Here is a 14,382-nt window from a genome sequence, read left to right as displayed (position 1 = left end):
CCGGCCATCTCATCCTCTGTCGTCCCCTTCTCCTCCTGTCCTCAATCCCTCCCAGCATCAGAGTCTTTTCCAATGAGTCAACTCTTCGCATGAGGTGGCCATAGTACTGGTGTTTCAGTCTTGGCATCAATCCTTCCAATGAACACCCAGGACTGGTCTCCTTTAGGATGGACTGGCTGGATCTCCCTGCAGTCCAGGGGACTCTCAAGAGTCTTCTCCAGCACCACAGTTCAAAAGCATCAATTCTTTAGTCTTCAGCTTTCTTCACAGTCCAATTCTCACATCCATACATGACCACTGGAAAAACCATAGCCTTGACTAGACGGACCTTTGTTGGCAAAGTAATTTCTCTGCTTTCAATATGCTATCTAGGGTGGTCATAATTCTCCTTCCACGGAGTAAGCGTCTTTTAATTTCATGGCTGCAATCACCATCTGTAGTGATTTTGGAGCCCAAAATAATAAAGTCTCACACTATTTCCACTCTTTCTCCATTTCCCATGAAGTGATGGGACCAGATGCTATGATCTTCGTTTTCTGAATGTTGAGCTTTAAGCCAACTTTTTAACTCTCCTCTTTCACTTTCATCAAGAGGCTTTTTAGTTCCTCTTCACTTTCTGCCGTAAGGGTGGTGCCATCTGCATATCTGAGGTTACTGATATTTCTCTCAGCAATCTTGATTCCAGCTTGTGCTTCTTCCAGTCTAGCATTTCTCATGATGTACTCTGCATATAAGTTAAATAAGCAGGGTGACAATATACAGCCCTGACGTACTCCTTTTCCTATTTGGAACCAGTCTGTTGTTCCATGTCCAGTTCTAACTATCGCTTCCTGACCTGCATATAGGTTTCTCAAGAGGCAGGTCAGGTGGTCTGGTATTCCCATCTCTTTCAGAATTTTCCACAGTTTATTGTGATCCACACAGTCAAAGGCTTTGGCATAGTCAATAAAGCAGAAATAGATGTTTTTCTGGAACTCTCTTGCTTTTTTGATGATCCAGTGGATGTTGGCAATTTGATCTCTGATTCCTCTGTCTTTCCTAAAACCAGCTTGAACATCTGGGAATTCACGGTTCACGTATTGCTGAAGCCTGGCTTGGAGAATTTTGAGCATTACTTTACTAGCGTGTGAGATGAGTGCAACTGTGTGGTAGTTTGAGCATTCTTTGGCATTGCCTTTCTTTGGGATTGGAATGAAAACTGACTGGAGATGGGAATGGCAAACCACTTCAGTATTCTTGCCTTGAAACCCCATGAACAGTATGAAAAGGCAAAATGATAGGACACTGAATGAGGAACTCCCCAGGTGGGTAGGTGCACAATATGCTATTGGAGATCAGTGGAGAAATAACTCCAGAAAGAATGAAGGGATGGAGCCAAAGCAAAAACAGTGCCCAGCTGTGGATGTGACTGGTGATAGAAGCAAGGTCCAATGCTGTAAAGAGCAATATTGCATAGGAACCTGGAATGTTAGGGCAAATTGGAAGTGGTCAAACAGGAAATGGCAAGAGAGAATGTCAACATTCTAGGAATCAGCAAACTAAAATGGACTGGAATGGGTAAATTTAACTCAGATGACCATTATATCTACTACTGCGGGCAGGAATCTCTTAGAAGAAATGGAGTAGCTATCATGGTCAACAAAAGAGTCCGAAATGCAGTACTTGGATACAATCTCAAAAACGACAGAACGATCTCTGTTCGTTTCCAAGGCAAACCATTCAATATCACGGTGATCCAAGCCTATGCCCCAACCAGTAACGCTGAAGAAGCTGAAGTTGAATGGGTCTATGGGTCTATGAAGACCTACAAGAGCTTTTAGAACTAACACCGCTCCCCGCTCCGCCACCAAAAAAAGAGGGCTATAAAAACTTTCAATTTAAATGACTTTTTTCTTGTACCTTGACTTTATCCTCTACAGGTTTATTCTCATCTGGATCAGGCTGTCTTTGCCCGAGACTGTCAGAAAGTTGATCCAGGGCATCGTCAAGTTCTTTGTTGTCACGCTGCTAAAAAGTAAATCTGAATTAGTCACTGGTTAGCCGCAGTAGGTCACCTGCAGCCCCAACAGTGCCTCTAAGACTTCTGTAAGCACGTGGGTTTTCCCCAGGGAGGGGGCAGGTGGGCAGAGGCACCAGCTCTTCATCCCTCGCTTTTCACTTAGCACCTCTCTGCACCTGTCGACCCTGCCCCACCCCTAGATGCCTTTTTCTTCCTAGAAAATAGGTCCCTTCCTAAAAAGCTGGGGTTCTTGGCCTGATTTTCTAGAAGTCTTATGATGCCTTCAATACATGTAATATTATGTTCCCCGCAAAATCACTATGTTTACTCTTTGATTCCCAAGTGTACTGTTGTAAATAAAGCTTTATACCTAGTTTTAATGATAGCTTCAAATAAAATATTAACTAAAACTAAAAACTCTGATGGAGGAAGTGATGGGGAAGGGATCATTCTAAAACATACTGTGAAAGGCCAAAAAGGCTTTTTGATTGTGGATGTTTCTTAATAGCCTCGATCACTATTCTAGGGACTCCTAAAATCTGAGTATTAAGAACTGACGTGTAAACGGCAGCCTGGTTATTGATGAGTCTTCCTCCTGTTGCACAGGGCCTTTTGTCACTGTGGGTGTGTGTACAGACATACACACAGACACGTGGAGAGAGGGCATTTTACTGGTTTTCAGTGCTTCATGAGAGCCCAGGGTTATAGCAGCTAATGGTGGCGCCGCCCACAGCCAGATCTGGGCTTTGCTTTTTGTGCCTCTGGATATTTTCAGATAATCCCGTGACTGACCCAACAGGAGGAAAATTCACTCAGAATCTCAGAGCGCAGCAGGAAGCAAGCTGTGCTGCTGCATCAAAAGGAAAGGGAGTCTAGCTGACTTCACTCAAGCTACTTCGTCTCCAGCTCGCGAAGCACTTCCATCTCAACCCAAGGAGCTGGGGGTCTGGTTTAGGGCCATCTCTTTATCTTTTGATGTGCCGTGGTCTCCCGCATCATGTATAATTTGGTACCGTAAAGAAAATTAATCAAGGAAGTCAGGAAAAGCATTGGTCAGGACAAGACTGGTCCCACAGTCTTGCCTCAGAACGTGTAAATAATTAAAACAATATTGACACTGAGGTTTTTCCATTACTAGCATGAAAATGACAAGTTTTTACTGGTATGACTGGGAGGAAAACAATGCTTTTCTACCAGGAGTCTGTGATTTGGTGGGCAGAGAGAAGCTCAAACGCTGAGTAATTCCTTAAAGTAAACTTAAGGTTAAATGATGAGTAATACTTACAGCATGTATCAGGAAAAATATAAAGGAAGGAAACATTGTCAAGAAAGCTAAACAATTAAAAAAATCTGAATATATACACAATGTGCATTATTGCACTTCAGTTCTAATAAAGCAACAATATATTAAGCTCCTTCACTGTGTGTAAAATACTTTCACAGGTATTGTTTTATTTAATCAGTTTAGAGAGTCTCTGTCATCTCCCTCTCACCAGTCTTACTTCTTCTGAAACAGAAGGTGACTGTGGTAACAATTTTGTTGACCCTCTAGTTGCTGCTCAAAAACCAAGTACTTATAAGCCACGCTGCTTACCGCAGAGTCGCGGGGTGGACCAGCTGCCTGGGTGGTTGGAGCTGGGGTTTGGGAAACCACTTCAGAGACGACAGCTGAAAGTTTAGCATCTTCAAATTGCTTTTGTAAGAAAACAATAACAAGAAAAGGTTTGACTCATAATATGTTGTAGCAAATTATGCCCACAATGCCATTCCTTAAATAAAACCCTCGGGACAGCTTTATGATGGTTGTTCTCTTGATCCGAATGGAAGCACAGCAACACAGCAGCTTAAGAGCCATTTTATTCTACTTTCTACTCCAAGCATGATTTTATACAGTTTCCTATTTTCTCTTCCTGCTTATTATCCTAAATATTCAGTAAGCTAATTGTTTAAGAGTTTTATGGCTTATACATTTCTTGTTGCACATTTAGGTTGATGGAAGTGTTTTAGCTTTGCCCTTTGTAATGAGTTGCTCTGAGTAAATTTCACAAGTGGCTCTCTATGGTGCTAGCTGTATTGTACCAAATACCTTCTTTTTGAAAGCTGCTAGAAAATCATGCTGCTAAAAGCAATGAATGGGTATGCCTGTCTCCAATAGCCTTGCTTGCCTATATTAGACACTTATCCTATTTTTAATTCATGTATTAGGTATAAAATATAAGTGCTACTATTGCTTTAATATTTGGCATACAGGATGAGGTTTCGGTTGTATCCTTTTTTTCTTAATGTTAAATAGTATATTATTTTAGCGTCTTTCTGAAATAATGACGTTTCTCACTTTAAAGATATACTAAATCTGTCATTGATGGGTTATTTTCCCATTGGCTTTTGGCTTCGCTTTCTGAATCAGAACTTTACTTTTTAACATTGCTGTATAATAAATCCTGGCACTGAGTTGGATTAATCTTCCCTAAAAATACTAAAAAAAAAAAAAGAAAAGAAAAGCTTTTCAGTTTTTTTTCATATTTTTATGCATTTATTTTTCAAATATATTGGACAGCTCAATTTTAAATCCTCTTTTCACGTGTGAACTTGATAGAGTGCATGCCATTGGCTCGATTAGCTACAGTGCTGGAAACACCCACTGTGCTGGGCCAATTTTTCCTGATGAAGTGCACCTTTAATGTCCACAGTGGGCTGAGGGCCACTGATTTCAGGACTGTTTCCTCATCTCTCATGTCAGATTCTGAGTCGCAAGTTTCCACTTATTTCTGCTACCCTAAAAAGTGAGGCACTAAACCCAGGACTCTCAGGAGACTTACAGGCGATGACGTGTCTGAGGGGACAGTGAAGTCCTTGGACAGAGCATCGAGGAGGAAGTCTTCACTCAAGGGCTGCAAAGAACCAAGAGACGTGTCAGCAAACACTACCTCATCAGTCTCCTCTCCAAAGTACTGACACTGCGTATATGCTGATCAGCTCATTACACAGAAAGCTCTGCCCTTCCTAAATTAACCATCAGGACTAAGGGAGAAAGAAACACTCGGAGAAAAACTGGCTTGCTTACTGGGAGCGGTTCCTTGACCTCTTTTGGCGGCAGTGGTTTTCCGTCTTTATCCTGTGCAGGTGGAGAAAAACATGGCATTGAGTCATCTCACACGTATTCTAAGTGTGCACTCTGTACATGGCATTGAGTCATCTCACGCGTATTCTAAGTGTGCACTCTGTAAACAGCATCAGAGGCTGACAGGTTATATCTGATGATGTGCACTATGAAGCCGATTCCTCATTCCAGGAAACAGATTCTCTCACCAGGAAATAGGCTCTGATGAGCTCATGTCAAGAAACAGCTGACAGACATCCCCTAGGCATGGGGGCTGCTAATGGGGCTTGCCAACTCCAGAAGCCCACGCACAACAGCTGCTGTGGGTGTGGCACAGGACACTGAGGGAACATGGGGGTGAGACCCTCGCTGGCCTGGGGAAAGCCGGGTAACTTTAGAGGCAGTGCATCCAACCACTATGCACCGACTCTGTGCCAAGCACCTATACCAAGCACTGGGAAAATCCACCCTAGGGCTGTGACGCTCAAAACCTACAGTTCAGATGATGCCAACCTTCAAATGACCCTAAGTGCCACTTCTGAGCAATGGGACAAAATCAATAAAGCATTTGGAGCTCTTTATTATTAAAAGGCGATTTATAAATAAATGGTAAAATCCCATTTGTCTACACATGCAAAAAGTGTAAGCACAAGATTCTCTGTTTGTGCACACAGTTAACCCTTGGAAAACTGCAGGGGTTAGGGCACGGACGTCCCAAGCAGCTGAAAAAATCCGTGTGTAATTTACACCTGGCCCTCGGTATCCTCAATTCCGCATCCGTGGATGCAATCAACCACAGAAGGTGCGATGCTGTAGTGTTTACTAGTGAAAAAAGTCCAAACAGAAGTGTACCCAGGCAATTCAAACCCGTGTCGCTCCGGGGTCAACTGCACAGTTCCCCTGATAACAAGGGGTCAAGGTGGTTTTCGTTTGCTTTGTTAACATTCGAGGAGATGCAGAGGTCAAGGCTATCACCAGCTTCCCTTTTTTCAAAGTGCTTTCCCCCATTTCCACATCCTCTGAGTCCTCACGGACCTTCTGATCACTGTCCAGCTAGGAGGGGAACAGAGCCCGGGGTGCGCTTTCTGCCACCCCTTAGCTGCCAAGGCAGCAAGCCTCCCAAGGGGCACACAGGAGCGGGGATGCGGGCACACTTGCTCCACACTCACACTGAGATCACCCCGAGTTTGGAAGGGGAAGCCTGCAGTCTACCTCGGGGAGCTGACTCTCCTGAGGGGGCCTGATGGGAGCAGTTGAAGAACGACACAAGGTTTAACCCCGAGACTGACCAGCACCTGGACATGTTATGAAGCCATAGATAATTCATAATGGGTGAGATTCACAGTTGAGGAGGAAACAACCACAGAATAAAGTGGTCAGGAAAGCTAATCAGCCACATTCTTAGAAGCTGCAAGGCGAGAGAGAAAGTAACCAACCTCCAACCTCCTGCTCTAAAGAGAGTGCAGGCATTTGACCAGCTTTACTGACGCGACAGCTACTTACGGGCCACATGGTCTAAGAACCTTATGAAAAAACAAGCCCAAACCAACAGAAATGCCACAGTTTCGACTGAATAGTGAAATGCAGAAAGGAAGCAGACTAAAGGGACCAGCGTAATAAACTTTCAATCAGGGAGAGCGCTCAGTACAGTTCCTATCTTTGCCACATAAATGGACTAGAGCAAATCGATGAACACAAAGAGTATCAATTTGATTTTCCTGCCTCATTCATGAAGTCTGGTAGAATATTCTCTTAAGTAGTGCTCTCTCCCATATCACTTATTCTGTACAATCTGTATATTCAAAATAAAGGAAATGGGTCAATTTATCACTGGCTATATTGCGTCACTCAGTCATGTCTGACTCTTTGTGACCCTACTGACTGTAGCCTGCCAGGCTCCTCTGTCCATGGGAATTCTCCAGGCAGGAATACTGCAGTGGGATGCCATTTCCTCCTCCAGGGGATCTTTCTGACACAGGAATTGAACCTGGGTCTCTTGCATTGCAGGCAGATTCTTTACCATCTGAGCCACCAAGGAAGGCCATATTGCTTACTATAATACAATTTCAAATAGCCTATTTTTCAACTCGTATCTAAGTTTTGTAAATCCTTCCTCAGGAAGTGATTGGTTCTCAGACGGTAGAGCGTTTATCTACAATGCGGGAGACCTGGGTTCGATCCCTGGGTCGGGAAGATCCCCTGGAGAAGGAAATGGCAGCCCACTCCAGTACTCGTCTGGAAAATCCCAGGGACAGAGGAGCCTGGTGGGCTACAGTCCATGGGGTCACAAAGAGTCGGACACGACTGAGCAACTTCTCTTTTCTTTGGTTTTCCTATCTATCTGTATAAAGATTTCCTGAGTTTTCTTTATTTCTGGTATTGCAACAAACCATGTTATCAGACAAGAAAATGTTAGACTTCTTTCACCTAAGGAAGGAATGACAGCCCACTGACAAATATTTTAGCTTTACAGCAGGTGTGCTAACAGGACATTAGTTAAGTAATACCACTTGATGGTTTAACTACTAAGAAACACGACTTTTATATCCCAGGTCTGTTCCCATGTCCCTTCTTCATGTCTATGAAATTCAATATGAGTGAAAATAAATTAGAAACAAGATCCCAGCCTGTTTACCTTGGCCTCTTCTAATCTGTAATCAGGAGGAATCGTTTCTTCTCTTTCACCAAGTTTCTCACGATCCTCTTCTTTGGCTTTCTCCTGAATAAAAATTAAACCGTTTTCATTGTTAATGCACTGTTCTCTGATAAAGTGGATGCCTGAGTGACTAAATCTGAGGTCAGTGAATCCACTGTGAGGTTCCCACAGCAACTGTGTCTTTGACGCTGCATCCTCCTGGGTTAGCAGGCTCAGACACCACTGGTTTTCAGCCTGCCGGGTTAAAGGGCAGCTGTGAGGAGCGGCAGGCAGTACCACTTCCCGCCTTAGTCCTTGGCAATGGAAACCAGGTGGACAAGGTGAGACTCAGAACTCCGATCTCTGCACGCCAGCCATCCACTGCTGCACCTAAACACTGGTACTCACTCTGGTTTCACTCATTAAACAGGACACACACCGTAACAGAGGAATCCAGCTGGCCAGGTGTTGCAGGAATTTTTTTGAAATGATAGCTCCTTTCTAGACGTTTCTGAGCTGCCATTACCTTGACTTTATCCTCCACAGGCTTTCCGTCTTCTGGATCTGCTTCCTTTTTGCCCAGGCTTCCAGCCAAGGCTTCGACAGCATCGTCTGGCACCATGCCCTTCTGAAAGCACAGCAGCGGGTATACTAAATAGATGGTTAACCACGCCTTTTAAGAGACTACAACGAACAACTCAGATGAGCATATCCTTCTTTCAGGCCTAGATAAGAAGCACATGTCATCTTTTAATAATTTGGAAAATCTACAGAATTAGAATCTAGGTTTAAAAGACCTGACGGGTTAAAAATGAGGGCAAGTTTCTTACATTAAACATTCAGAGTGTGCAATTTGTGAGCTGGCACTGAGAAGCTTACAAGATCTAACCAGCACTCTGGTTCAGGAATAGGGCAGTTCACTGAATGGGGAGGACCACGGAGAAGCCAAAAGCCAAGAAAGAATAGATGTGATCTTCAGGCGCCTGTCCTAGAGATGGCACAGGAAAGAGGCCCAGAAAAGCCCTCGAGAGGACCTTTTTCCCACTGAAACAGCCAGGCCTGCCCTGGAGGCGATGGCTCTGGCTGAGCCTGTGGGCACAGAAGCCTGTGTTCTCTGTGTGGCTTCTACTGGTCAGAGTGGACTCATGCCAGTTCAGATGATGGTCTGTGTGACCTACTAATCTGAGTGACACAGTGATAGCAGCCTGCCTGTGGTCCAGCTGATGAAAATGAAACATGCTCCCTATGATACAGTAATAACACTGGACACACTGTTATTAAAAACAAAACAAAACTGGATGAACACAGAATGTAAATGGCATAAAGGGAAAATAAAGAATAAGTTATGTTTGGGCTAAGAGATAGGACTAGAGCTGTCTTTTTTCAAACCATAGGTCATGATCCATATGTGAGCAGTGCTTAAATCAATTTAGCAGGTGGTGGTCAGGCCTATTTTTAATGAAGACTATAAAGCTGAACGCATTATGCGTATCAAGGATAAGGACCGTTGACTAAACCATTGTTGCTACTGTGTGGGCTGCAGAATTGATGAATTTCCCAAGTTGATCTTGGTCCAAAGTGTGAAAGGTCCTGAATTAAACAGTCTCAAAGATTATTCTTATCGTAAAAGATATATGACCTCACACGGAGTACATATTGGAGTAAAAGCGTCTTTCTGTTTTCTATAGCTTAGCTACCCTCCTAAGTAAGAAAATTTGTTCTGCTGCTAAGCTGCACCACAAAAGATCACCAGGGAATAAAGGGCAGTTAAGTGGGAAGGGATTTATCACCATCTAGTGGTTAGAATATTCATTGGAAAAAGGACTGATGCTGAAGCTGAAACTCCAATACTTTCGCCACCTGATGCGAAGAGCTGACTCACTGGAAAAGACCCTGATGCTGGGAAAGATTGAAGGCGGGAGGAGAAGGGGACGACAGAGGATGAGATGGTTGGATGGCATCACCGACTCAGCGGACATGAATTTGAGTAAACTCTGAGAGTTGGTGATGGACAGGGAAGCCTGGCGTGCTGCAATCCATGGGGTTGCAAAGCATTGGATACGACTGAGCAACTGAACTGAACCGAGTGGTTGGAAACTCCATAGATTTTTTTTCTCCCTCAGGGACAACAAACATCCCTGATGTCTTCAACCTGCTTGGTACTGTAACCAAGAGTTGCTGGGGTCCCCAAGTCTTCCTGAAGCGATCTCATTGCTACCTGATCCCAGTCACTCGCTCACACTTTTGTTTTCTAGTCTCTGCTGCAGAATCTTTGGAAACCAACGCTGCCTTATTCTGTGTCCTCTAGCTCAAGAAATAAGTGAAACAGCATTAGAAAAGCTAGGAGAAGCAGCAGTCTTAATAACTAACGGATCTAGAAACAGGACTATGGACAAAGGCTTCTGTTTCCATTGTCAGGTTCAGAACTAGAACTCAAATCTCCGGATGTGCTCAATAAACTTTCTTTTTCTACCACAAGAATGCAGACGGCAGACACTCATCCCCGCCCTTCTGGCTTACTGTCTGCTTTTGCTCACTCATCCTCCAGCCTCTCTGGAGTTCTCTGACCTTTATCATATTCTGTGCCTATTCTTTCTGGCTCCCGTGGGCGTCACAACCCCAGAAATGCCAAGTGACCTCAGTGGTGAGAAACTCAGCAACCGTGGTAACCAGAGTTGGTGGAGTAGAGGCCCAGGAGTGGGGATAAGAGAATGGAAAGTCCAGCGCTCCTTTTTTCCCCCCTCTCCAATGCTTGGCTCTCGACAGTCAAGGTAAAGTTGGAAAGGAGCTAACTTGCTCTTAAGCCCTGGCAGTCACACTCAGCATGACAGGTAGCGGCCGTATGTTTAGGTACAAGAGTTCTGCACTGGAATGTTGGCTACTGTCTTTTTGACTCCAATCACTGACTCTGTGCCTACTCCCTGCACAGTCTCTGCCAAGATTCTCTCTCCCACTTCTGTTCTTTACCACTCTGGCCTGTGGCCTGACTCCCACAACGTCATAGTTTTTGGAGGGTACCCTGAGAATCTACCATGCAAAAAAGGAGGTCACATCCTGTCCAAGGAAGGAGGGAGACTGTGACGGGATTTGCCGATGGCACCCAGGGTTCCCTGGCAGGGGGCAGCCACTCGGGGTACCCAGGACACACATCCCACACCTTCCCCAAGGCCCTCTTCTCTCAAACAACTAAACGCACAGACCCCAGTATCCCAAGGGCTCCACACCTCTGTGCTGGCCTGTCCCGGGCACACTGGTCTCCCCAGGAAACAGTGCTATTCTCACTTCTCAGCAGGATCCTGTCCTCCACATGCAAGCCTTTCCAAGTTCCTCCAAGAGAGGAGTTTCTTCACCCGCTTTCCTTTTTCCATAGGAGAATGATCCAACTGAACTGTGAGCATCAGACCTGGCCCATATCCACACCAGGCTTGAAGGGGACTGGGTGCAGGACCCTATCTTAAATCTAGCTGAGGTTCTGAAGGGGGAAGTGAATTGCTCAAGGTCCATTCAAAGTTCATTTTCCTCATTAATAAGAGAGACATGATCAGAACAGACTTCACGGTGTCCTCATGAAAACTGAATGAGAAGATACTGCAAAGCATCTAGAAGAAGTTAGATAGATTCAGTAAGTCTATAGTAAGGAAACATAGTTCCATCAGCTGGTATCCTCTGAGTCAGAATCTATCTGCTAATGAAAACAGAAGAACACAGATTCAACCAGTTAAATACCATACTTCATACAAAAGTCAAAAAGTCAGAGACACAAAAAGAAGAAAGGGAAAGGAAGTGAGTCCATCTGTCGCCATTCAGTTGGGAGAAAAAAGGATTCATGATGATAAAGGTTCTTCTGGGTTCTTCTGTGTATTCACAGAATTCTGTCTATACACAGAACTACACAAAAAAGATCTTCATGACCCAGATAACCACGATGGTGTGATCACTCACCTAGAGCCAGACATCCTGAAATGTGAAGTCAAGTGGGCCTTGGGAAGCATCACTATGAACAAAGCTAGTGGAGGTGATGGAATTTCAGTTGAGCTATTTCAAATTCTAAAAGAGGATGCTGTGAAAGTGCTGCACTCAGTAAGCCAGCAAAGTTGGAAAACTCGGCAGTGGCCACAGGACTGGAAAAGCTCAGTTTTCATTCCAATCCCAAAGAAAGGCAATGCCAAAGAATGCTCAAACTACCACACAACTGCACTTATCCCACACAATAGTAAAGTAATGCTCCAAATTCTCCAGGCCAGGCTTCAACAGTACATGAACTGAGAAATTCCAGATGTTCAAGCTGGATTTAGAAAGGGCAGAGGAACCAGAGAGCAAATTGCCAACATCTGTTGGATCATCAAAAAAGCAAGAGAGTTCCAGAAAAACATCTACTTCTGGTTTATTGACTACGCCAAAGCCTTTGACTGTGTGGATCACAACAAACTGTGGAAAATTATTCAAGAGATGGGAATACCACACCACCTTACCTGCCTCCTGAGAAACCTGTATGCAGGTCAAGAAGCAACAGTTAGAACTGGACATGGAACAACAGACTGGTTCCAAATAGGAAAAGTACGTCAAGGCTGTATATTGTCACCCTGCTTATTTAACTTATATGCAGAGTACATCATGAGAAATGCCAGGCTGGATGAAGCACAAGCTGGAATCAAGATTGCTGGGAGAAACATTAATAACCTCAGATATACAGATGACACCACCCTTATGGCAGAAAGCGAAGAACTAAAGAGCCTCTTGATGAAAGTGAAAGAGGAGAGTGAAAAAGTTGGCTTAAAACATTCAAAAAACGAAGATCATGGCATCTGGTCCCATCACTTCATGGCAAATAGATGGGGTAACAACGGAGACAGTGACAGACTATTTTTTTGGGGGGGGGGGGGCTCCAAAATCACTGCAGATGGTGACTGCAGCCATGAAATTAAAAGACACTTGCTCCTTGGAAGAAAAGCTATGACCAACCTAAATGGCACATTAAGAAGCAGAGAGATTACTTTGCCAACAAAGGTCCATAGAGTCAAAGCCATGGTTTTTCCAGTGGTCATGTATGGATGTGAGAGTTGGACTACAAAGAAAGCTGAGTGCCAAATGATTGATGCTTTTGAAGTGTGGTGTTGGAGAAGACTTTTGAGAGTATCTTGGACAGCAAGGAGATCCAACCAGTCCATCCTAAAGGAAATCAGTCCTGAATATTCATTGGAAAGACTGATGTTGAAGCTGAAACTCCAATACTTTGGCCACCCAATGCGAAGAACTGACTCATTGGAAAAGACCTTGATGCTGGGAAAGATTGAAGGCAGGAAGAGAAGGGGATGAAATGGTTGAATGGCATCACCGATGTGATGGACATGAGTTTGAGTAAACTCTGGGAGTTGGTGATGGACAAGGAGGCCTGGCGTGCTGCAGTCCATGGGGTCCCAAAGAGTTGGACACAACTGAGTGACTGAACTGATGATAAAGCTGCAGACTTTTGCATCAGGACAGTCAATAAAAAGTACATCTGGCTGTTGGTGGGACTCCAAATCAGCTTGAAAGACACAGGAAAGTGAAGAAGCATGATTATCCACAGTAGCTGAGGAGCTAGAAAGCATGTCAAGAGGTTAAAAACAAAACCACCTGAAATAGTGTAAACATTTAAATCTAGCCTGAGTTTCCAGCTCCTCCCTGGAGCTGTATTATCGTCCCTGGAGATAGTATAGCTATCCAAGATTTAATTTTTATCTTGTTAGAACAAGGTAATACATTGGTAATACACAGCAGGAAGGGCAGGGGAGGAAGAACACTGCTTTCTCAATGCATTTCTCAAGGCCCAGAGGGTCACTCACCGCTGGAGCTGCTGCGGGTGGAGCCGACTGCACAGAACACATGGAGGTCCGAGGCACGTCCTCTGCCACAGGCACAGGGGCAGCGGCCGGGGATGCCTGCAGAAAGAAGCAGACACAACGAAGGATTTCTGTAATACCCAGTTATTAAAATGGGACAACAATGAACCAACAATATGGTCTGCTACCCTACCCGCCATGAGCATGATTTTCTTGAATGCCTAAGGATCTTGAGCAGTGAATAATAACTCAAGGCAAGTTCAACCTCTCCAGCTTCCACTACTTCAACTTGGTTTTACCTCTTACCTTAGGTAGGTTACTTAACCTCTCAGACACAGTTTCCACATCTGCAAAATGAGAACAATGACAGTACCTACATCTCAAGGCCTTGAATGAGACAAAACATGCTAAGTGCTTTGCATAGTACGTGGGAACACAGTAAGCTCAAATACTGTTATCAACTGTCGTTATTTAGATGACTTGTCAACATATAATACATAATGTTATGTAACATAATATTATATGGCTGTACTATATATATTGGAGAAGGCAATGGCCCCCCACTCCAGTACTCTTGCCTGGAAAATCCCACGGACGGAGGAGCCTGGTGGGCTGCAGTCCATGGGGTCGCTAAGTCGGACATGACTGAGCAACTTCACTTTCACTTTTCACTTTCGTGCATTGGAGAAGGAAATGGCAACCCACTCCAGTGTTCTTGCCTGGAGAATCCCAGGGACGGGGGAGCCTGGTGGGCTGCCGTCTGTGGGGTCGCACAGAGTCGGACATGACTGAAGCAACTTAGCAGCAGCAGCAGTACTATATATAT

General features: G+C 44.4%; 1 protein-coding gene across 12 annotated transcripts in view; it reads right to left on the bottom strand.

Annotated features, from left to right (window-relative positions):
- Positions 1-14,382, bottom strand: part of CAST (calpastatin) — a 135,613-nt gene that overhangs the window by 12,756 nt on the left and 108,475 nt on the right. For 8 of the 12 annotated variants that reach the window (XM_052643732.1, XM_052643729.1, XM_052643736.1 and 5 more), the window contains 7 exons: positions 13,560-13,655; positions 8,261-8,362; positions 7,735-7,818; positions 5,064-5,114; positions 4,819-4,890; positions 3,594-3,692; positions 1,900-2,007 (listed from right to left, as the gene is read on the bottom strand). In XM_052643732.1, coding sequence (XP_052499692.1) covers positions 1,900-2,007; positions 3,594-3,692; positions 4,819-4,890; positions 5,064-5,114; positions 7,735-7,818; positions 8,261-8,362; positions 13,560-13,655 — 612 coding nt within the window. The remainder of the gene's footprint in view (positions 1-1,899; positions 2,008-3,593; positions 3,693-4,818; positions 4,891-5,063; positions 5,115-7,734; positions 7,819-8,260; positions 8,363-13,559; positions 13,656-14,382) is intronic. The other 4 variants (XM_052643730.1, XM_052643733.1, XM_052643738.1 and 1 more) reach the window with 1 other exon arrangement.

Source organism: Budorcas taxicolor, chromosome 7 (assembly GCF_023091745.1).
Source record: "Budorcas taxicolor isolate Tak-1 chromosome 7, Takin1.1, whole genome shotgun sequence".
Taxonomy (NCBI): domain Eukaryota; kingdom Metazoa; phylum Chordata; class Mammalia; order Artiodactyla; family Bovidae; genus Budorcas; species Budorcas taxicolor.
This window is presented reverse-complemented; position numbering and strand designations above follow the sequence as displayed.